Below are 22,000 nucleotides of genomic sequence, written 5' to 3'. Positions count from 1 at the left end.
ATATTATGTATAAATGAAATTGAATGACATAAAAATATTAATGAAACGTCGTGAATATTATAATTCAAAGTATATGTGTAATTAATAAAAAAACAGAGTTGTAATGAAAAATTACGTTAAAGTAAGTTAACCTTTCTACTAACCTGTTTACCCCACTTCCATTCAGGTCCACGAATGACCCGGGCTCCGACACCTTCCATCATAAATCGCATTGTACGAGTACCGGTACTCGCACTAGCCTCCATAATTCATTGGCAATAAATTGTCTAGCAAAATCCCAAAATATTAAAGAAGACGATACCTCTACCCCGTAGATATACTGAAAAATACCGCCATCTTAGCCTAATGTCAAAACATGCTATACCAACTTCCGACAATTTAATTTTCCCGCGCTTCACTTCACGAGGTTTTAACTGTTTGCATCTGATAATTTTATATTATTTGATGCCTTTTATTATTGCAAATGAACGTACTATGTTTTATAAGTCCTTTGTATCATTTAATTATATAAAACGGACAATAAATTGTGAAACTAGGGATTTTCTGTAGCATGAACAGACAGGAAATAAGAATGTTCACACTCAAGAATTCGTTGACCCCGGAAAGTGCTGCACTAAGCAGCCATGTTGAAATTAAATTGGAATACACAGGCTCCCTGAATTTTAAATTCACGATTTCTTATTTGATTGAATCGAAAATTTCTAATTTGAATAATAATATCTTATTCCAAAAAACGAGAAATATATATTAACTACTATTATTCTCTGTCGCATTTATTGAAATTCATATATGAAAAATATCTTGTTACTGAATAATGTCCCTGTTTTATACTTGTTGACTGTTATAACTTTTTGACGATTTGGCTAATATCTTCCTGAACACGTCTCTCAAATTTTTTTGCATTCTGTTTAGTAATGACAACGTGATTTGAGAACTCGCTTCTAGGGATTTTTTAGTGCTCGTGGACAGTAGCATGAACATGTCACAAGAAACAAGAGCGATTCAAACTGGTAGCGGGAAAGTGTCTCTCCTCCCGTCTTTTTGAATGCAACGAAGCGTCGAGTGCTCATCAATCAACTTTGTACCAAAAAAAATTATTTACATAAAATATTTTCAAAAGATAAAATCTATTTCTCCTTTATATCGAATACAAAGAATAAAAATTGTATTATGAATAAATTTAACAGAATATTATTATTATCATTATTGTTCGTAAAAACGAATATTATAAACATCATTATACATAAGCTACAATTAATGTAAAATATAAAATTCTTATTTTACACAAACTGATAATCTATTTAATATCATATATAAATGCAAACACAAAAGAAATGTTCAATTGACTTAAATATATTTTTATACTTTACATGTTATGTCAAGGACGAAATTGTTACTGATTGATCATTTTTGGCACAACAAACATGATAACAGGATATGAAAATTTATATTTATATTCTCAAATAGTAGAAGAAAACAAATATTTAAACAATTTATGCAAAAAAAAAACATGTTTAAAACAAAAATACATAATAGCAATATTTTTATTTCTAATTATATAGATCTAAGTGTCCAGAAGTTATTTCTAACATTTTAAAATCATTTACTGGCATTTATGCTCACAATCTCTTCAATTATTCATCATTCTTTATTTTTATTGATGAATTTAAATAGCTATATGAAATTAAAGTTATGTAATATGTATTGACATAGTGAAACGTTACATATAATTATATTAATGATATAATAAGAGATTTTCTTTCTTTATGTAAATGAAATTAATTTTTGGAAGATATTTAAAATAAAAATATTGTTTATCGGCATGTAAGTATTAGCTATTTACATTTGGTGTTTCATGCGTTACTGTATTGCATATTTATATACTTAGCATAGATCCTTAATATGTATTAAATTGCTGATATTACAAAGTCATGCAGGAAGTATACATTCTGCTGAAAACATTGATGTACATTCACACAGTTCACGATTATCCGTGGTTGTATTTTACAATTTAATAGATTTCAACAATGTAATTATAATATTAATCTTTTAATAACATAAAATTGAAGATATCAGTTTATAAAGTAGCCAATTTCTAATGGATGATATTCATAGTTTATTACAGTAATTTAGGTATTTTACAGATGAACATCCTTATTACATAATATTTCACACAATAGTTTTACTTATACCCTTTTCTGTCACTTTTGGCAAAATAGTTTAATATTATCAACTATACAGACAGTTGTTGTTTAGATTTATATGAAATATGATTTCAATGTTCTTAAGAAAATTGTTTTTTCTAAGATTGCCACAAAATTGTTAAAAAATATTTACATATAGTAAATTATGCAAAAAAAGCTCTTATTAATTAAGAAATCGTAAAAAGTTAATCAAAAATAAATATTCTGTTTCATTACCTACTATCTTATTATTGCACATCAATTTATTAACCGAAATCCTCTAGAAATGAGATGAACTACTTTCATTCTGACGTCTTCAATTTATTATGGTAAATCTCTCTTTGCTTTTTTTTTTAAATGTTACCTCACACGCATACACACATGTATGTAATAATGTGTGTCTATTTATACATATGCAAAGCGTAGCGTGTAACGGTATCTGCGAGTTTTGAACCGTCTCAAATAATTTATTAGAAAAAGACAACTAAAAACTAATTTGATGTATCAGCTTTTTCTAACAAATGATTTAAAACTGTTGAAAACACAGAGATACCATTGTATGGTACACTCTGTATATATTCACAATATGTTATAAATTTGTTTATCTAAATTAGATGTAAAGTTTAAATAAGATTTTTCTCTGAAAATATTTAATAAGTTTACAGATAAGTTTCTTTCTATAGCTATTAGTTTATATGTAATGAATTGTGTAAAGTGTTCATTTTGCCGTTGAGTAATATAATGGACATGGATGCAATGTTTGAGAATAGGAATCGTAAAATATAAACACTTCACTTTATCATTTGGTGAGCATCAATGATCTCTAAGACTTCATCTGCAACTTCTGACAGTAACGTGTCACTGTCGCCTTTACCTTCGAGTAGGAAAGTATGTTTAAATTTCTGCAAAATAGAAATTCTGATTTATATTCTCTGAAACTATTACGAATATTAAATTCTGAAATGTTACTTACATCATATTTTAATAAAAGGCACACGTGATGTCCTTTCAAAGAGTGTCCATACAAGGATGCAGTATCGTAAATTTGTTCCACTAATATGAGATTGCACTTGCAGCAAATTGCATTTAAAATAACATCAAAATTTTCCGAAAAAGAAACTAATTTTCTAAGGCGTCTATTCTTGCAAATGAATTGACGACTTTTAAGTAATTCCGTTAGTATGTCCCTATGTGGAAGGTAACCAACCATAAATTTACTGCACCTCAAATGCATACTAAAATCAAGTTTCTCCTGAACTGTATTTTCCTTGTTTTCTAACATATACGTAAGTGTGCCCCTTAACGTCTGAGCAAATGTATCGTCTGAGATTAAAATAATAAACTGTGTTTCTTTACTAGATTCCGGAGGCAGTTGGAAAGGCAGTTTTATTCCAAATTCATCTCCAACCTAAAAAAAGAAGAAACAAAATAAATATATGAAATTATTTTTCATTCTCCTACTATAAATTTTGTTTACTGGTGTTAACTTACATCTTTCATTAATCTCAATGTAGGCGTATCCGGAACATCAAATACTAAGTCCTTCACGAGCTTTTGACAATTATTTGTAATGAGTATTGTTGCAACTAGATTATCTGATTCGTCAGAAATTTGTTTCAATTCGTACGTTAGAGAAAGCACTTTGTTTTTAGCTAATTCTTCATACGAATTTGTTGGCTGCACTAAGGTTGTACTATCTGCTGAATTCGTAAAATTATATTTTAAGTCTGGTAATATCTCTTTCGATGGTGTTGATATTCCAGCTGTTTCTTCGTAATCCGCAGACTTCTTATCCTTTTTGCTTTTAGATTTCTTTGATTTTCGATGCTTGGAATCCTCGTCTGTTTTCTTGTGTTTGTCGTGGCTTTTCGATTTCTTACGTTTAGTATCCTTTTGTTCCGATTCTTTTTCACTGAATACTTCTGTATATTCGTTAACAATAGGAGACTGAAGTTTGTCTGACGAAGCATTATCTTCCAACCACATATTAGTAAGTTCCAACTGATTGTCATGGCGTCTCTCTTTAACCTCTTTAACTTTCTTTTTAGATTTTTTATATCCCTAATGAGAAAATATGATAGTGTAATTTTTTCATTCAATTAATTAGTATCTGATATATCATTTTTTAAACGCAAATAAGAGAAAACGTAATATATTACTTGTTCTTTTTTCTTCCCTTTACTTTCACCACTTCCATGAATCATATTATTTTCAATAACTCTATGCTCTAGAACAGGTAGCCTTTCATCGTCTCTCAAAGGTAAATCTAAGTCAATATTTAAGGCTCTGTGTGGATCATTTAAATCAACTTGATCATAATCATCGCTGTCACTTAATTCTGCTCCTGGTGGAAGTTCACCTACTCCAGTATTCACCACTTGAACAGGATAACTATCGTCTTGTTCATCTTCCGAAGTGGCCTTTTTATCTAAAAGAATGTCCATAGTTCTGTTTTAATACTGTAACACTGTCATAAAATATATATACAAAGTTATATAAACTTTCAACATACTTTTCTTGGACTTCTTCTTCTTTCTGCTGTGTACTTTATATCTTTTATGATTGTTTGTAATTTTCAAAGAAACTGGAATATCTAACTCCGCTACAGGAATGTTTTCAAATTCTTCATAAATACTTGATGAATTATGATACGAAGCAGAATTCTTGAATGTGCCTTTCAAATAATGAGGATTATTTTCTTGCTCCAATTTTCTAGCATCGCGACGTTTCTGAAGTTCTTCTGCTGAGGGCTCGATTAATTCTCGTTTAGAGTAGGAATCACTTGTTTTATCCGTCTTAATAAATATGTCATTCATATCTAAATCTTCTGAGTCTGAACTTTCAGATGGAGGATCATTGATCCATGAATCTAAATCTAAATCTTCAGGAATCGGCACCTAAACAAACAAAATATAACACAAAATTAATTTTGTTTAGGTGATTAAATTATATTACAGTATCATATATAAGCATGAGTTTATGTGCGTACAACAAATATATGTAACTATTACCTTCCTCTGTGCTTTGGGAGCAACAGGATTGAGTTCTCCTTCAAACGCTTCCATCAATTCTTCTACCAAACCAGGATTTTCTTTCAAACATTCAAGTAATACCAACGCAGAACTAGATCTTTCTTGAACCTCTAAATCCCCACTGCACACAAAAGCTGCTATTTTATCTTTTAACGCAAAAATCTATAAAATAAAAAAAAACCATGTTAGGAACACATCTATATGTGTAACCACGTGTAATGTGATATGATGGAATGATAGTTCTATAACAGTGCAAGACATACCTGTTCCATAGTTTCAGTATCTCCATCTTTTTCAGCTTTATATAACGTTGCTGTAGCAAGTTTTAAGATGTTATGGACATAAACAGCTTGAATATGTCCTGGTAAGCTAGAAGCTTGTGATCGTAACATCGATTGTAATGTTGCTAAAGGATCTTCTAGTTCACTATTCATTTAATATATTATCAATTATGCTTTAATGAAAAAATGAATATAGATCAAGATGTGTATATAGAATACCTAGAGAATTCTCCACAAATCCATGCAGCAGCATATAAAACTTCAGACATTGTTGCTCTTGGTTGGCCTGTTAGGAGATATGAATTTTCTAGCAGTAAGGCACATTGTTGGACTGCATATTTTCGTATAGCTTGTACACGAATCGCTACATCAAGTAATTGAGTTGCTACTAATGGTCCATGTTTGGTACCTTCCATTCGTGTTAATTCAACCAATACAGATATGTACCTATATATATATTATGTGTAAATAAGTAAAATATGTCTTAATTAATAGATTTACCATAATTAATATATTTACCATTCAAAATAAGTAACAAATTGATAATTATTTTGTGAACAGATCTGAATAATTTTCGAGAGTAATTCATCTCTGTAAGCAGTGCCTTCTGCTTTATCCATGTGTACCATTAATTTTCTAACTATCTCCATTAAATTCTTCTTTGAAACCATTCCGTATAATAAATCCAAGGCACGCAATCTTATACTTTCATCTTTATCATCTAAACATTGCATTATAAGATCTTTGTGGGCTTGCACACTTTTAGGATGAGTCTTTAAAATCTTTGACATTGCTAACAGTCCCAAGTACTTCAAGTTTTGATCAGAATCCTCTATTAATATTCTCAATTTTTGAACACATAATTGGATTGAATCTGAGTGATTTGGCATACCAGAGGAAATCGAAATTAATACAGCTATTACTGTATTTATACATTCATACAGCAAGGACATTGCTGATGTACTAAAAATCAATAATATTATATAATTAATAAATTGTAGTGATTATATAATCAATTCATTACTTAAATAATTAAAGTGATAATAAAATACAATAAGGAAACTTATATTTATTAAATTGGCTTCAACAAAATGCGAATGCAAATTGTTAGAAAAAATAAATAATTAACTACGTTTTCCATATTAATAATATTAATAATAAAAAATGATGCTATTTTACAAGCAGCACCAAACACGCAAGTGCAAGATTTTTATATATTTAGAGACAAAAATACGTTAAATACCTGTGTATCAAATTTGTAAGGGGTTCTATTAATTTTTTGCCAAGCCTAGGTTCTAGAGGTGTCAATGCGCCAAACTGGAAATATAATTGCAATCTAAGAAATATGGCAGTATTCAATATATGATAACATTTCTAAACATAATTTACATAGTATATGAAATAACTGCTAACAAATACATGTTAGAAGAAAATACAAGCTACTAAAACTCATACTAAAACTAACATCTATAATTTCACTATATTCTGATAACAAAAAGTAATCAACTAATATGAAAACCTTGAAATCAGGTCAATTAGTGGTTGAGTAAGTCGCCGACCCATTTTCGGCTCAATCAGTGTTATAGTGGAGAACTGAGCACGTGAAACAAGACCAATATTACTTGGCTCATGTTAAAAAGCATTATGTATACGTAAATGCTTATTTTGTTATAACAATGAGCCTATATTTTAATTAATCTGTTTCACTTTGATTTTACAAAGCTAACGATGAGCAACATCTGCACTTACCAGTTTAATAATTTTTATTAACATCCAATTATTTGTAGAAGTTGTCATGAGTTTGAAAAAAACAGGTGCTAAACTTAAATAATTTTTTGGATTTTTTCTTGCTAATTCACAAACAACATTAACAGCAGCACTTTGTACACCACTATCCGGATCTTCTAATTTTTCTTTCAATCTAGGAAATGCAGGCCTCAAGGCCTCTGGAAATCGCAAAAAAACTTTGTACATCATTAGCACAGCTTTTTTGCGAAGATATGGTTTGGTAGAAGTTAATAACGTCATTATGTCATTGACTAAATCACGTGCAAGATCTGATGTTATAAAGCAAGATAAACCACTTAAAGCCAAACCAGCATCATACTGATTTTGACTATTTAAGTCTTTGCGAATCATGTTGGTAGTTAACATCAGAAGCTGCAATAAGTTTTCATATTATTAGAAATAATTCATTTATTTTATTTGTCTTTGGAAACCTGACAAATCTTTTTTGTATACCACAATTCAGCTTGCAAAATAACCTGAACTATTTATCTAAATCCAAAACAGATGCTTATACAAAATTAATTAACAAACTATCCATTAAAGTATAATACTGATCATGGATAAATGTGTACTAAAAGAATACTTTTTCATATTTAATTAGAAAGAATTGAATGAAAAATACATTCTCACATTAAAATTTATATTTAATTACAATCAAACATGAAACGTTTATCAGATTTCTTTGAGACTTGTATTTTATCTCAATTTCAAACAATATCATACTTCTGTATCTGCATGAAAACTCTGACTTGCCGCCAAATAACCAATTCGTTTGTACGTAAATTTGGCAGATGACATTACTTCAATTATATTAAAGCCAGCCCAACTAATGTCATAGCCCAACATTTGAAGCTAAACAAAGTTAAAGAAATTATAATAATTAATGACAAAAATGTGACTGGTGACAAATTATATAAATGTTAAACTTACATATGTTAGCTTTGCAACAGCATTCGCTTTAACCGCAACATTATCTTGTCGTAATTCTTGTTTAATTTCTTCAATGCACTGTGCAATATACTTGGCCTAATAGTAAGAAAATAATTATTGATACCAAAAAATGACTTAGATTGTTAACTTAAATGAATAAGGTTATAACCTTATATAAATGTTCTAAAATAAGGTACAGTACATAATTATGAATTTACCTCGTTCTCTTTATTGTTTCTAATCCCGCGTACTAGATCGGTTAGATTTTTGTCGAACATCCGTTCAAAATTTCCTTTTACTTTACGGAGAGCCATAATGGCATTTAAAAAATAAATGGTATTTCCAATATCGCTTAAAAGGTTTCTTTCTACATTCGTCCAATAATCCGACTAAATCGGGTAACTTGCTTCGATTGCATTACCGTATGTTAGAAACCTTAAACTTCAATCATAGTCTTACATTTACATTTTTTGACAGATCGGCGGATAAGAATATCCCTTGGCGAATAAACCTAAGAATTATCCAGGCCCTCCAAAACTCCAAACTCCCGTACGAAAATTAGTGTTACGCCTCACTACCAGGATCGCTGGTGTCGCTACAAACACATATAAATGATATCGGTGAGGTACGATATTACAAGAGTGGAGCTTGGAGGGCCCGATCCAGTTGTAGTCACTGGTACTTGTTATGGCTTTTCAAAAAGAGTGGAAATTAAATTGCTTGAATACTACAGCACACGTAATACCATCGTTGACGAGGTGATATTTATTCTTATATCACACGCACTGATTTTATAGAGCCAAAAAACAGTTTACGTTGCTGCATTTTCAAAATGCCAGTTGATCAAATACAATACTCTGGAAAGTACAACGATGATAAGTATGAGTATAGGTTTGTATATATACACACATATATATATATACATATATATTTATCATTAATTCTTATTCAAAAATTATAACTATTTGTTAATGGTGCTTCAGTAATATTAAATAAGTTAATCATAATGTTAATTTCAATGTAAAATTAATCTGTATGAAAGTGTTCTCTGTTAATACTTTATAAATGTTACATATAATATATATTGAATGCCAAAACACATTACTTATAATTTAAATTATCACTTAAAATTTATATGAGATGTTTCTTTGTTTATAGGCACGTTATTTTACCAGCAGATTTAGCAAGACATGTACCAAAAACTCATCTTATGTCAGAAACTGAGTGGAGAAATTTAGGAGTTCAACAAAGTCCAGGTTGGGTTCATTATATGATGCATGTACCAGGTAAGAAATTAAAGACATTATTTTTCTTATTAAATTTGCTTTTTCATAGCAAAAATATTAATTATAACAATAATATCAGCTTCAGTTACTGTTTCATTCAATCATAATTTAAAGAGAAACACTTAATATTTCTAGAACCTCATGTACTACTATTTCGTAGACCAAGGACAGATGTTTTAACAACTTCAAGAAATTCATCCTTTCAAAGGGACTATGAAAATCATGTCTTCGAAATTGAAATAAAGTTTAAATATTAAGTACAAAAAAGATCAGCAACTTCACCATACATCAGCATAGTTATACTTTATATGATGATTCTATATTGATTTATTTATTAATTTGTAAATATTTTGATTTTTTTATCAATTTTATAGTATCACATTCAACAGAACATCATTGTCATGTAAAGTAATTCTATCTATAACAAATAATATTAAAATAATCATAAATTTTCATTTTATGAAATGTGTATGCATAAATATTTTGGTGCATACAATATTGTGAAATTTTACATCAATGTATATAGTTAATCATTACACATAATTAAAAATAAATTGTATGCTAGTAGATAAACATGATTGTATACTAAATTAATTAAGGAATTATTTACTGTATACATTGATATTTTTGCATACATTTATAAATAGTAGATATTCATAACATTTTTAATACTAGAAAGAATTGTATGTATCAATGGTCTATGTAATAAATAACTTTGTAATAAAAACTACTCGTTTGTGAATAAAATTTTGTTACAATAAAAGTTTATAATAAAAGAAGCATTGTTGTTTAAATATCCTACAGTTAGTAATTTGTTAAAAATAATAAGGTAAAAACATTAAATAGAAATAGTAAAAATATTTGCAATCCTTTCCAGTTAGAATTACACTGTATAATTTATTTTGAACTTACGAAGATAGGATACCATAGGTATAAATGAAACAATGTTTGGTATTATACAATATTAATTCTATGTTTTAAACAAATTACTAATTAACAAGGAATTACATTAACTTAAAGTGGAGGTTTTTCGATAAGCTTAAACCAATGACCACATTCGCAACGACGTGCTTGGCCTTCGTGTAACCACATCCAGTTTACATGCGAAGCGTCTGCTTCGCAAACGCAGCCGACGATTCGGCTTGTGAATGCACTTGGTACTAGATTAGGCCTATCTTTTGTGCTGTCAACTTTGATTTGTATAGCTTTCATGTGATACGGATCCTGCAATAAAATAATAAAATATTAGTTATATTTCTAGATTATCATTTTATTCGTAATAACCTACTTCATATTCTATTGTTGCATAAAACAACTGTAACTTGTAGGTAATTAATAATTATACGAGATATATTACAACTAAACTTCAAAATGACGTACAGTAAGAAATTATTGACTTCCACAATTACTAAATGTAGAAACTTACATAATTGCCAGCTGCTGCAGCAAGCAGCTCACGTTTTTCTAATCCTGTTGCATGTTCCAATGGATCAGGAAGCTGTTTATCTTCCCCTGTAATAAAAGATGATTATAAAATAATTTGCGTTTCATATTAAATACAAATCAGATAAGTGAACAGCGTTATTAAATTACGTAATATGAATACGCAAAAGCTTAGGTTGAATTTTTATAAAAATGAAGAAATAATGTATGCTTACAAAATTTCCAATGAACAACAGAGGAACGAGAGAATGGACGTTTACATGTTTGGAAAGCGGCACGAGTGCTTAACCATGCCATTTTTCCTCTTACGCAGTCAATACCTCGCTAAAGGAAGTCTTTTTTCCCAGCACAAACAATTCACGTAAAATGGTTAAAGAGTGCACACCTCGATTTGAGGACTGCGATCGATCAGAGTGTGCTTGTTCACAGCGCCATTGATATATTTATGTGCAATATATTCCATTTATTTAATCATTTTTTTTGAAATTCTTGCATTCGATGTACATAATTCAATTTCTTAAGTATCATGCTTTATTTTATTAATATTAGTATTATTCATTAATAACACAATTAAAATACAAATTTATTATTGTATAGAAATGAACGTTTAATGTTTCATTAGACTACAAGTTAATAGCCCTCTTCTTAGATATTAAATTGCTATAGAAAAGTAATTGTGATAAAAGAATTTTTCAAAAATTACGTAGGATATTCATAGTCCTCCAATCTATACATTTTCTTTTCATTGTCTGGAATAAGATTTCAAAAAAGGTAATTCCATATTTCTAACATCTGATTGGTCATTGCAGTTAAATGATCATTACCGAAAGGCGGTGCATTATTTGCTGACGTAATTTTTATTTTAAACATATAGGGAATCATCGATTTAATATGAAATTCTGTCACAGTGTATATTTTTCATACAAAGTTTTATTTTAAAAAATAAAGTGCAAATAGTATATTTGTGACAAATATTATCATTTTTTAATTTAGAAAAGTATTTTATAAAACACTTGTAATATATAACGTTGATAATTTTCTAAGTTTTTGCAAAAAATAAAATATTAACTGGTAATGAAAATTGTAAACTATAGTTTTTCTTAGTTCTTCTTTATCATTAAAGAATGCCAGGGTAAGCGCATTTACTTCTGTTGCAAAACATAGCATTGTAAGATATTTTCTATCTATCAAACTTAGTTTCCAAGTATATTATTTTAAATCCGTTTTTCGGAATACTTAAAATGTAATTTAAATATATTTTATCAGTAAAGATTCAAATTGTGTGTAAAAAGACTACTTATATCGATTATTGTATCACATGTTTAAATGTTATGAAATAAATTTTGCTTATTTTTGTCAAAAAATCAAATTCCGTTAAATAGTTTAAGCTTTTAATATTGATTCAATTAATTTGTGATTTATTAAATGCAACATATTTTGTAAATAATGTTTTCAACTGTATTATACATATTAAAAATTAATTTTAATAAGAGGTTAATACTAATATGATATTTACCAAAGTGTTACAGAGATGTCTTTGGATCATATGTTTTGTTCTCGATGCAGAGAAGGTTTTGTACCTCATGAAAAAATTGTTAATTCACATGGAGAATTATGGCATCCTCAGTGTTTTGTGTAAGGACATCCTTATAATTATAAACAGTTATGAAATACTGATCTCAGAATTAAATATTTTTAATTTCTACTTTTTTTAGATGTGCACAATGTTTTCGTCCATTCCCAGATGGAATATTTTATGAGTTCGAAGGATATAAATATTGCGAACATGATTTTCATGTCTTGTTTGCACCCTGTTGTGAAAAATGCGGTTAGTAAGTTGTTTGTGTAAATGGTTTCAGTATTTCAGAATCATGGTATATGTTACAATTTTTTATGTACAGGGGAATTTGTTATTGGCCGTGTAATAAAAGCAATGAATGCTAACTGGCATCCAGCGTGTTTCCGTTGCGAAGAATGCAGTGGTGAATTAGCTGATGCAGGATTTATTAAGTGTCAAGGCAGAGCTTTATGCCACACATGTAATGCACGTGTTAAAGCAGGAGCACTTGGAAAATATATTTGTCATCAGTGCCAGTATGAAAGAAATTTTGATGAACTTTTTATGTTATTTAGATATTGTATAAGAATTATGTGATATTATGTAATTTCTAGCGGAGTAATTGACGACAAACCTCTACGTTTTCGAGGGGAGCTTTATCATCCGTACCACTTCAATTGTACAGCTTGCGGTACAGAACTTAATTCTGATGCTAGAGAAGTTAATTCTAGACCAGGATATGCTGCCAATGAAATGGTATCAATTGTTGTAGCTTATGTTGGAATGTAAAAAAAAGTAATATTATGTTGAAACATAATTTTTAAAAACAATTATGTTTTTAGAATGAGTTGTATTGTTTGAGATGTCATGATAAAATGGGAATTCCAATTTGCGGAGCATGCCGACGTCCGATAGAAGAGCGTGTAGTAACTGCTTTGGGAAAACATTGGCATGTTGAACATTTTGTATGTGCAAAATGTGAAAAACCATTCTTAGGTCATAGACATTATGAGAAAAAAGGTTTAGCTTACTGTGAGACACACTACCACCAACTTTTTGGAAATCTTTGTTTTGTATGTAATCAGGTCATTTCTGGGGATGGTATGTATACTATTCTTATTTTTGAAACAAAATTTAAGTACAAAATAATTACGATTTTATTGTATATTTTTCAGTCTTCACAGCTTTAAACAAAGCATGGTGCGTTCATCACTTTGCTTGTGCATTTTGTGATCAAAAAATGAATCAAAAAACTAAATTCTTCGAATTTGATCTGAAGCCAGCTTGCAAAAAATGTTATGATAAATTTCCACAAGAATTAAAGAAACGTATGCGTCGTATGTACGACTTAAATCCTAAAAGAATACCCGCTTAAAACTATATTATATCATTTTATTTACACTAATTACAGAAAGTAAAGTAAAAAAAATTCAGCATATTAATGAAAGTTAACAGTAAAATTTAACATACCTATGTACTGATTGCTAATATTAATCAAATCACTGTATTTATGCTTTTGTTTTAATAATGGAAACCATTTTTATGTGTCTGAGCATCTCAACAATATTTTCTTATATTCAGAGTGCCTTACTGGTGTAAAAATGTCAATTAAGTATACTTATATAAAAGAATTGAAATTATACTGTAGGAAATATGATATTAATGTAGATCTTTTGTTGGAAACGTAATGATTTTAAAAATAATATTTGTTATTATCATGTGTAACATGTAAGAAAATATATTTATCTGTAAGTTTTTCACAGACTGTACTTTTGCAAACTATGTAAATTATAATACTGACAAAAGGAAAATAAACTGAATAAATAAGAATAGCGTGCATCTTCATATAATCGAAGATTACCAAATTGTTAATTATAATAATTCGAATTACTATAACATAAAATTATGTTACTAACTTTGTGAAATTATATCATTGAAACTTTAAGTGATTGGTCAATTAAATCTTACAAATGTTCTTATTTTTTTGATACAACACCGCAATCACATATAATTACTGTTTTGATTGGTTTTCCTGTTTTTGTACCAAATTCTTCAATCTATGAATTACACAAGTTCTATTTAGAAAGCGATATAAAAAATAAGTATTACCGAAAAAGAAATTAAATAACTATAATAAGCAGTATACCTTGCTAATATTTGAAATACCGGAAGTAACTTTTCCAAAGACTACGTGTTTATTGTCAACTGTTTCTAAACGCCTAAAAGTAAGATTAAATTTGGAATCGCATCTATTATTATCATCGTTGCACATGGACAAAACTCCAAGCCCGGCATGGCGTAAATTGTAATTCTCATTTTCAAATGAATCTCCATAAATGGATGTTCCTCCGCTGCCGTTAAATTTTGTAATATCCCCACCTTGGCACCAGTAACCGGAAACGATACGATGGAATGGTGTATTTCTATCGTGAATGAAACATTTTTAGGATTACATTTTCTTTCTTATAATTTCTTATTTATTTAACGCATTTGGAAAAGAAATGTTATTTTACTTTTATTAAATAATTGATTGATTCATATAAGATTTACTTGTACGATAAACCATTAGTGGTTCCACTACACAGTTCCGCAAAATTAGCACACGTTTTTGGTACGATATCATCATAAAGTTCAAATTGAATGCGTCCTAATATCTGATCGTCGGTTTGGACTTTAATTTCGAAGAAACATTTCGTCCGAATAGATGGATTCATGTTTTTCAATACTGATAAATTGCTGGCCATACAATCATCTTTATTCATTTGTGGTCCAGTAATTTCAAATGTAAGTCCTTTGGAATGTCTATATAATTTATAATATATTACTTTTAACATGAGTCAACGTGTCATCAAATTCAACATAATATAATTATTGGTAAATTAAAACTTTCTTTCTGCCGTGCAACGATTTTATTTGCATAATTTTCCAACTTTTTATTAATTCCGCAACAGGATAATGAGTACTGGCATCGCGAATATTTTTTAATAAAATTTCATTATTTTTCATGATATTCTTGTTAATTAAATTTTGGTTTTCATATTTTGATGCGTATTCTATCTTATTTGTTCCCCAACAATCAACATTTGCCTATTTATTACACCGAAATGATATTAAATGGATTTAATTATAATAGAGAAACTTAACAATACATTTTAAATAAAATAGTGCAATACCTACACCTGTTCGAGTAATTATGTTCATCTTCCTCAGTAATTTCATATTTTCCTTGTCTATTTCTTTTACTCTAACTGCATCTAACTGTAAATTAGTCGTTTTATAATAAGTAGCTAATTTGAACTTTGGAGGTTTATTATCAATTGCAGCTACTGCTTCGGCAATCCTTCGTTTATATTTTTTATATGTTTCCTTGTCCATATTTTGATTATATTTGAAAATTTTTATTCCAATTGATCTGTTAATTTAAAATGATCATAACTACTGATAATTTAAACATATTAGACCGAATTTATTACTTTAACATTTTTTCTTTGTTATCGTGTTGCATTTATTGTTCATACTATCATCAATTATAAAAATAAAATTGATAAAGATACGAAATAAAAATGCCGTGATAAATTTATTTGTATTTATCTTGTGCGCGTTCGTATTCGCGGGTATTTTACTACCATGTTAAGTTACTTTCACAAGTTCCATGTAATGTGATAAACGATAGGTTAATAATTACAAATAGAAAGTAATGTGTTATCTGCAATTACGTTTCTTCAAGAATTATCACTCATATTTTTTAATTAGATCGAAATAAATGTGAAAATGGCAACTATCTCAGGCTCTACAAAAGATGAAACGCAAACCAAATCACAAGGTTAGACTATTTTCATATGATTCATTTAAATGTCTTTAAATTTTTATATTCTATATCAGTAATCTCCATATGTTCGATAATTGAAGTTAAAGATATATAATACTCATAGTATGACATGGTAAAATTAATAAAAATTTGATAATATTACTAATATTCATACTTTTGTTTTTTATATTGTGCATTAATAATCAAATTTAATATTATTTTAGATTTACAAGTAATGGGCTGTGTTAAACGCACACAAGGTGATGGAATGGAAAATGTGGTGGCACAAAAAGCTGAGACAAAACAATCAAAATGTCGTCTTGGAGATGCGCTTATCTATCATCCAACAAATTTAAAGCAATTAAGTTCCATTCCTCCAGTTATGCCAAATGGTCCAATAATAAACCTAGTACCAAAGCATGTAGCTAGTGTAAAAGATGAAAAGCATGTATTAAATTCATTGAAATCAAAAGAACCAAAATTTATACCTTATGAACCTTACAAAGCTGCGGTCAATCCAATCATTCCTTGCAACAAAAAAGCTAAAAAGCTACAAAGGAATAATTTAAATATGAGTATGGCTGTCTCTCAGGTTGCTGCAATTAAGATTCATGAAACAGAGGTTTCATCAGTTGGTATTCAAAAAATAGATAAAGATACAGAGAGTGATTGGTCAAAGGAAAAGAAAGCTTATGATGCAGAAATACAAAAACTCAAAGAAGAGAACAGTCAGCTTGAAAATCAATTGAAATTTCAAGCACAGGTATTATTTGCTCTTTTTACCATAATAAGTAATGAGCTTTTAAATATAAAAATATATTGTAGATCTGTTTGAAATAGGTGAATGGAGAACTAAAGAATTTATTGGTAGCTGCAGTAGGAGAAGATCTTGAAACAAAAGTTCATTTATTGACAGAGGATAAATTGCAACTTGCCAGGGCTCTGTTGAATTCAGCTCAACATCTTTCAACTCATCAAGAACAGACAGAATGGCTGGCTGGCCAATGCGAAGTTTGGAGAAGTAAATTTTTAGCCAGTAGGTAAATGAAAATAATAGAATATCATTAATAATTGAACTTCGAATAATGTATAACCGATATCACGGAAGATTATAATTTATTTTTAGCTTAATGGTTGAAGAACTTGCAAAATGGAAGGCAGCTCTTTGTCAAAGAACTACGGATCTTCAAGAAGCAATAAAACGACTTTTAGAGGATCGTAATCTTATTCGAGATGTATCTCTGAAAACGTACAGGTATATGTTACTAATACATTAGATAAATATTTGTTTTTGAAGTAAGAACATCTCCTGTAGTACATTCTTTTCGTTTTAGGACACTTAGTATCCTTCGTGAAAACTTTGATCCTGTTGGAGCTGCTTCAAATAAAAGACACGAGTTACCGAGTACAAATATCATAGATTTAACTCAAGGCTGCTGTCAGCTCGCAGAAATCCTAAGGGTTCAGTTGTTAAGCGGTGTAGAAAATATTAATTTACAGAGAGAAATTAATACAACTGGTTTAGATATGAAAACAGTTGCTGAAAAAACTGCAGAGCAGGTAAGCTTTCATTAAATCTTGAATTATTTCCACGACCTATATCATTTTTGTTACTGATTAACTTTTATTGTTTCTTTAGCTACTTATGAGTCCAAAAATGTTGATGTCGGGAAGACAAGACGTAGCTTGTAGCGCCGTAATGGGAGCAGCTGTAGCAATTGGTGGCCAAATATTTCTTCCAAGATGTGATTCAAACATAACTTGTTGTCCTCATTGTAGCGGTGAAATTAAACAAATTTAAAATTTTTTATTGCAATATACTCTGTTCACTTATTGTATGATACTATATGTTTTTTAAATGTATTTAATTGTACTATACCATTTTTGTATCTAGAATTCTTAATTTATTGATACAAGTAACATTGATTGACAATAAAAAAATTAATCCTTATTTCACAGTTTATTCAGATGTTAACATTTTTATTGTAACTAGACATTGGTTTAATAAAATGTTTGTACGTTTATAATATATTTTATTAATCTTCCCAATATATTAATAATTTATTGATAATTTATAACGAAATAATCTGAAAAATTGTAAAAAATCAGTGTAGGAGGAAATAAAAGTTAAAAGAGGGCGCGCGAAAGAAACCTATCTCTTTCTCTTTTCTTCATCTCTACCTCTTCTTGCTTATGCCTGTCTGCCGTGTATCGAAATCGAAGTTCAATTCAAAGAATCGTTTAACACCGTACGATCCGATTCGGCAGAGTAATAAAGTAATTTGAAATTTTAAATCGTGCGCGAAAATCGTACCACGCGACCTATAGATCGAAAGTGCATGTTCAATGAATTGATTGTCAGTGCGATTTTTCATCGTCAAATAACGCGCGTTAGAATCAATTTTAATATAAACGAATACTGCATTGTTATTAAAAATACATAAATAGAAATTCTCATATATACATGTACAATCGTAGGGGGTAATAATTGTAGATTGTATGGACTGTGTAAAAATAAATTTCTGAGAAGTGCGAAGAAATTTTCTGTTAAGTCGACGAGAAGGAGAAGATACTGGACGAGTTATTTATGAGATCTATTTTCACGCAAGTTGTGTGTTACCTTAGTGGCCTAAAAATATCAGTGAAATTTGATTAGGCACAGCTTGATGGTTCAGTAATAATACTTATTTGAATTGTATATCATATATATGTATTATATGTGACTGTTTTAATGAAAAGTTACTTAGAAAATTAATTATCATTATACATCACTACTACAATAACATTGTAATAACATAAAATATCATGTTACTACTCCTCGTAATATTAGATACAATTAACCGACAACTGATTAACGAACTAATTTCATGTATAATGATTTGATTTTGCTGCTCATTATATATAAGTTTTTGATAAATATATTCGTTAATTGTAAAAACATAGTAATAATTGTTTTTAAAAATGGTTTACGTTTGTTCATAATTATTTATACTTTTCTTCTATTGTAATATTAATCATAAAATATTGGCGGGTCTTTCAAAAATACATTGAATTACCCGTGTATATTAATATTATTATATTGACTTTTTTTTAAATTGATATTAATTTCCTTAAAATTTCATCGAAGGTTTAAAGGTAATGGACATTAAATCACCGATTAACTCTTTTGTAAAAAACATTGAGCAAAACGCGAAGAAAGTATTTTCATCATCGGCTAAGGATAATGAAGGCAATCGTTCACCCCGAAAGAATTTTACGCCGGTTCGAATTAAAGAGGAAGAAACCGATAATGAAATTCAGGTATGGTATAATTAAATATTATTTAAACATATATTTTTATTAATTCTATTTGAATCATTGATTGCAATTTAAAAGAGCACACATTTGTTCAGTAATATCGTTTACTGATAAAGTAGATTTACTGATAGTCACAAATTATATAGAAATCTATTATTTTTAATTATTAGTAGAAAGCAATATTTTTATTATAGGAATATGCAGCAACAACAATGAGTGAATTATTAGGCTGGTATGGCTATGATAAAGTGGATAGTGGTTGTACAAAACGTTTGAACTTGGACCACTTTACATCTAATACAAAGGATAATCAAATGCATCAAATGGACCAAAACATTGCATCAAACAAATTAGTATTAAGAGATTCAGTATCACCAAGTGCTTTCAATTCACCTTCTGAAGTTTCAAGCTTACCATTGCCATGTTCTGAAACTATGAACAGGCAATTATCATCTCCAGTGGAATTAAAAACACTGTCATTTGATTCTACATCTAAATTTCCTTACCAAAATTGTAAAAACTCTACTTTTTCAGGTACAACAAAACAAGCATTGTTTTTGTTTAATTTAATAAACTTTACAAGACTTATTACAATTTATATTTTTTAATACTTTATTATGCGTTTTATAGATAATGAAATAAGATGTTCCTGGTGTGGTAGAACAATAAAAACAGGAACTTCAGAAGAAATAAATTCTCTTTCTAATAATACAATAAATGCTCTGAGACACTTTTGTAGCGAAGATTGTTTTATAGCTGGTAGAAGAGCAGTTTTTAAACAAGCAAAAACATGTGACTGGTGTAGGCATATAAGAAATCCAATTAGTTATGTTGGTTTTCAGGTATGTGAATTAAATATAAAATGTTTCTTTATTGTAATCCCTAATTAAAACATTTTTTTTTTTAGGATAGTGAAAGTCCATTACAATTTTGTAGTGACAGATGTTTAAATCAATACAAAATAAACATTTTCTGCCATGAAACCCAAACTCATTTGATGCTTCAGGGTTTGAATAATGCTTCCTTTCACGACACAGAGAAAGGTAGTTTAATAACTCCAGAACTTTGGTTTAGAAATTGTCAATCACCGCTAAATAGTCCTACAGATGATACATTTGTAGCTGACAACAATTTAATTTATAATTTATCAACCCCTATGCCTAATAATGGAACAAAGGAAATGGATGAAAATAGTAATGAAGGACCAATATCTAATTCAAAAATTTCGACAAAGAAAGATTCAATTTACATGAAAAAACATTCAAAAAGCAATAATTGTAATGAGAAAAAAAATTTTCATAAAGGAGTTAATGAAAGTGACGTCAATGAATGTGTTAAAGAACAAACTCTAGCAAATGAAGGAAACAAATGTTGTCATTTTATGGGTAATCAAAATTATTGCAGTGTTAATGTTTCACAAACAAATGACTACAAAAGTTTCAAGGAAAACTGTAACTTGATGGGTATCATAAATTATAATTTATGTAATCATCAACAAAATGATAGTATGATTGGAGGAAAAAATATACAAGAGAAAGATCATAATTCATTGGAGGACATACTAAGATCATCACCTTGGTTTTCAAAGACAGCTACATCTTTAACACAATGTCCACTTTTACCTAAAACTTGTACACATAAATTGAATCAAACATTGAATCAAAATCAAATAGGTGTAAGTTCAAGAACACCTGTACAATCTAGTCAAATTAATTCTTCAATTCATTCATCACCTGTAACACTTTTATCTCCTGTTACAGTTTTAGCACCATATCCTATACCTATACCTATACCTATTCCAATCCCTATTCCTGTTCCCATATCAGCACCGATTCTTAATGACTTTGTAACTGATAAACAAGAAGACTTTACAAGCACTGAAGATTCAAAATATGAAGATATAAAATGTCAAGACATAGTGGAAGATAAATGTCTTGTACCACAGAAGTCACAATTAAATGGAAGTGGAACTATGACAGTGACAAAAAGTACATCAAAATCAATGAAATGTTCTAACATCAATAATGAAAGCAATGATAACTTACGGCAATTGAAACATCATACAAAATCATTAAGAAAAAGAAAACACTCTAATGAAATTATTAATGATAAACATAAGGATAAACTAAAGAAAAGAAATAAGTTTATAGCAGTTTAAAAGACAATTTATAAAAGATATCTTTTTTATAAAATGTGCATTATTATACAATTTTTGTAATTTATAAGATTGTATTCATAGATATATTTTTTATGCTGAATGAAACAAAATATAGCGAAACTAATATTTTATTTAAATAAAAAAAAAAAAACATTTGAAGAAGTTATTATTCTTTTCTTTCAGAATATAATTTAGGAAGATGCTTTTTCTACTTAGTTTACTTATCTTTTATATTT

General features: G+C 28.9%; 8 protein-coding genes across 19 annotated transcripts in view; 4 read left to right on the top strand and 4 right to left on the bottom strand.

Annotated features, from left to right (window-relative positions):
• The window catches only part of LOC114877790 (E3 ubiquitin-protein ligase MIB1), a 480,657-nt gene extending 480,228 nt beyond the window's left edge, over positions 1-429 (bottom strand). Inside the window, exon 1 of one of the 3 annotated variants that reach the window (XM_046290190.1) lies at positions 144-429. In XM_046290190.1, coding sequence (XP_046146146.1) covers positions 144-245 — 102 coding nt within the window. In that variant the 5' untranslated portion in view covers positions 246-429. The remainder of the gene's footprint in view (positions 1-143) is intronic. The other 2 variants (XM_046290189.1, XM_046290188.1) reach the window with 2 other exon arrangements.
• A 681-nt stretch (positions 430-1,110) lies between these two features.
• LOC114877784 (AP-3 complex subunit delta-1) lies at positions 1,111-8,757 on the bottom strand. The gene is made up of 14 exons (XM_029190799.2): positions 8,433-8,757; positions 8,215-8,310; positions 8,008-8,136; positions 7,246-7,656; positions 6,740-6,813; positions 6,016-6,459; positions 5,716-5,943; positions 5,479-5,641; positions 5,195-5,377; positions 4,696-5,080; positions 4,343-4,611; positions 3,675-4,244; positions 3,157-3,591; positions 1,111-3,085 (listed from the first exon to the last, which is right to left on the bottom strand). The coding sequence occupies exons 1-14, from the start codon at positions 8,526-8,528 to the stop codon at positions 2,975-2,977; spliced, it is 3,594 nt and encodes a 1,197-aa protein (XP_029046632.1). The 5' UTR covers positions 8,529-8,757; the 3' UTR covers positions 1,111-2,974.
• An 84-nt stretch (positions 8,758-8,841) lies between these two features.
• On the top strand, positions 8,842-10,263 carry LOC114877788 (cyclin-dependent kinases regulatory subunit-like). Of its 2 annotated transcripts, none has more exons than XM_029190809.2 (3): positions 8,842-9,093; positions 9,373-9,500; positions 9,636-10,263. In XM_029190809.2, the coding sequence occupies exons 1-3, from the start codon at positions 9,047-9,049 to the stop codon at positions 9,755-9,757; spliced, it is 297 nt and encodes a 98-aa protein (XP_029046642.1). In that variant the 5' UTR covers positions 8,842-9,046; the 3' UTR covers positions 9,758-10,263. The 2 variants fall into 2 exon arrangements, with proteins under 2 accessions (XP_029046642.1, XP_029046641.1); XM_029190808.2 differs by having other exon boundaries at positions 8,848-9,105.
• A 184-nt stretch (positions 10,264-10,447) lies between these two features.
• Positions 10,448-11,368, bottom strand: LOC114877787 (cytochrome c oxidase subunit 5B, mitochondrial-like). Its single transcript, XM_029190807.2, has 3 exons — positions 11,159-11,368; positions 10,927-11,012; positions 10,448-10,724 (listed from the first exon to the last, which is right to left on the bottom strand). The coding sequence occupies exons 1-3, from the start codon at positions 11,238-11,240 to the stop codon at positions 10,515-10,517; spliced, it is 378 nt and encodes a 125-aa protein (XP_029046640.1). The 5' UTR covers positions 11,241-11,368; the 3' UTR covers positions 10,448-10,514.
• A 384-nt stretch (positions 11,369-11,752) lies between these two features.
• On the top strand, positions 11,753-14,331 carry LOC114877786 (LIM and senescent cell antigen-like-containing domain protein 1). 4 transcript variants are annotated; one of them, XM_029190803.2, is made up of 7 exons: positions 11,753-12,075; positions 12,465-12,578; positions 12,659-12,771; positions 12,845-13,037; positions 13,116-13,257; positions 13,344-13,602; positions 13,677-14,331. In XM_029190803.2, exons 1-7 carry the CDS (start codon positions 12,068-12,070, stop codon positions 13,874-13,876), a joined length of 1,029 nt encoding a protein of 342 aa, XP_029046636.2. In that variant the 5' UTR covers positions 11,753-12,067; the 3' UTR covers positions 13,877-14,331. The 4 variants fall into 4 exon arrangements, with proteins under 4 accessions (XP_029046636.2, XP_029046638.2, XP_029046639.2 ...); XM_029190805.2 differs by having other exon boundaries at positions 11,753-12,111; XM_029190806.2 differs by lacking the exon at positions 11,753-12,075 and adding an exon at positions 12,097-12,186.
• Positions 14,332-14,416: 85 nt separating this feature from the next.
• LOC114877789 (peptidyl-prolyl cis-trans isomerase A-like) lies at positions 14,417-15,965 on the bottom strand. Of its 2 annotated transcripts, XM_046288765.1 has the most exons (4): positions 15,679-15,965; positions 15,394-15,588; positions 14,648-14,926; positions 14,417-14,558 (listed from the first exon to the last, which is right to left on the bottom strand). In XM_046288765.1, the coding sequence occupies exons 1-4, from the start codon at positions 15,874-15,876 to the stop codon at positions 14,478-14,480; spliced, it is 753 nt and encodes a 250-aa protein (XP_046144721.1). In that variant the 5' UTR covers positions 15,877-15,965; the 3' UTR covers positions 14,417-14,477. The 2 variants fall into 2 exon arrangements, with proteins under 2 accessions (XP_046144721.1, XP_046144720.1); XM_046288764.1 differs by lacking the exon at positions 15,679-15,965 and having other exon boundaries at positions 14,648-14,924; positions 15,052-15,419.
• Positions 15,966-16,134: 169 nt separating this feature from the next.
• On the top strand, positions 16,135-18,272 carry LOC114877785 (golgin-45). Of its 2 annotated transcripts, none has more exons than XM_029190800.1 (6): positions 16,135-16,324; positions 16,534-17,072; positions 17,150-17,349; positions 17,436-17,564; positions 17,644-17,869; positions 17,949-18,272. In XM_029190800.1, the coding sequence occupies exons 1-6, from the start codon at positions 16,273-16,275 to the stop codon at positions 18,108-18,110; spliced, it is 1,308 nt and encodes a 435-aa protein (XP_029046633.1). In that variant the 5' UTR covers positions 16,135-16,272; the 3' UTR covers positions 18,111-18,272. The 2 variants fall into 2 exon arrangements, with proteins under 2 accessions (XP_029046633.1, XP_029046634.1); XM_029190801.2 differs by lacking the exon at positions 16,135-16,324 and adding an exon at positions 16,341-16,442.
• A 187-nt stretch (positions 18,273-18,459) lies between these two features.
• LOC114877792 lies at positions 18,460-21,799 on the top strand. Of its 4 annotated transcripts, none has more exons than XM_029190818.2 (5): positions 18,460-18,889; positions 19,437-19,609; positions 19,801-20,140; positions 20,237-20,448; positions 20,514-21,799. In XM_029190818.2, exons 2-5 carry the CDS (start codon positions 19,448-19,450, stop codon positions 21,762-21,764), a joined length of 1,965 nt encoding a protein of 654 aa, XP_029046651.2. In that variant the 5' UTR covers positions 18,460-18,889; positions 19,437-19,447; the 3' UTR covers positions 21,765-21,799. The 4 variants fall into 4 exon arrangements, with proteins under 4 accessions (XP_029046651.2, XP_029046649.2, XP_029046650.2 ...); XM_029190816.2 differs by having other exon boundaries at positions 18,460-18,978; XM_029190817.2 differs by having other exon boundaries at positions 18,460-18,983.
• Positions 21,800-22,000: the final 201 nt, after the last annotated feature.

This window comes from Osmia bicornis, chromosome 2 (genome assembly GCF_907164935.1).
Source record: "Osmia bicornis bicornis chromosome 2, iOsmBic2.1, whole genome shotgun sequence".
Lineage (NCBI taxonomy): Eukaryota > Metazoa > Arthropoda > Insecta > Hymenoptera > Megachilidae > Osmia > Osmia bicornis.
Note: the sequence above shows the minus strand (reverse complement) of the source record. Positions and strands in the feature narration are given on the sequence as shown.